The 1,047-nt window shown below is 56.9% G+C and overlaps 1 protein-coding gene across 1 annotated transcript in view; it reads right to left on the bottom strand.

Annotated features, from left to right (window-relative positions):
• EMH_0076650 (cysteine repeat modular protein, putative) overlaps positions 1-1,047 on the bottom strand; it is a gene marked incomplete at both ends in the record, with an annotated part of 4,402 nt that overhangs the window by 1,101 nt on the left and 2,254 nt on the right. Inside the window, 2 exons of the mRNA XM_013499747.1 lie at positions 71-149; positions 443-633. Coding sequence (XP_013355201.1) covers positions 71-149; positions 443-633 — 270 coding nt within the window. The remainder of the gene's footprint in view (positions 1-70; positions 150-442; positions 634-1,047) is intronic.

The raw sequence follows: 1,047 nt of genomic DNA on the forward strand, positions 1-1,047 counted from the left end.
TGAAACTGGGGAGGGAACCAAGTCGCAGCAATTGCTGCTTCTCTGCTGCGCATGTAAGCCGTGTGTGTACCTGTCCTGAGCCGGAGGGCGCAGACAGCCGAGAAGGAGGCGTCGCAACTCCGCGCCCGCAAACAGGGGGGCCCCGCCTCCTGTTGAACAAGAGAAGCGCAGTCAGCGAACTTCTCCCCGTCTACGTCTTGAGGCTGTCCATCACAGAAGATAGGATCCCATCTGCAACGCATGCATGCATGCACCAGAGAAAAACACCACCTCCTACTTGTGCAGCCGAGAAGTGCTTCAGAGCCCACATCAACCTTCTATGCAAGCTGGCACGAGTTAGCACGGTATTAACCCACAGTACCGCGGTGACCTCTGCTGTTGCAGCTTCTGCAGCTGGAGCAGTTCTAGAGGGCCAGAATCTGCAGGATTCCGCTGGTCTTACGCGGGTCTGGAGTGTGCGTTGCTGATCGGCTTCCAAGGGGGCCAAGTGCGTGCAGCTGGGCAGGCGGCGACAATGGCGCTGAAGCGGTTGCCGAGTTTGTCGGGGGAGGTCAAGGCAGCATCAGGACAGCCCTCTTCTTTGCGTCTGCCTGCAGCCCCTACTCCATTAACCACCAGCGGAGACTGCCCAGACTGAAACAAACCCAGCCATGACTCTTCGCCTCCCGCCGTCATCTCCTGCGTGCATTCGCATTCAAGTCGAGCGTCGTAACTTCTTACCCTCCTATCTTAGAGGTGGCCTAGCCCGCGAGTACCAGCAAATCCACGGCAGACAGCTCACAACAACAACGCTAACAGCAGCAACAGTAGCAGCACCAACAGCAAAAGCAGAAACAGCAGCAGCCGCTCACTCCAACAAGGTTGAATTCTGCATCGCTTTCGATGACGGCGAGGCTGGCGTCGTCGTGATCAAACCCGACGGCCTCTGCTAGACTTCTACAGTGTGCATTCGCTATGAAAAAACTGTTTATTTTGTTGCTGTCTCGGACTTGGTTCGTCGTGAGAAAGCACTTGGTGCCAAGCTGCAGCGCCCCCTTCCAGGGGCAC

This window comes from Eimeria mitis, genomic scaffold (assembly GCF_000499745.2).
Source record: "Eimeria mitis Houghton genomic scaffold, Emh_scaff4623, whole genome shotgun sequence".
Lineage (NCBI taxonomy): Eukaryota > Apicomplexa > Conoidasida > Eucoccidiorida > Eimeriidae > Eimeria > Eimeria mitis.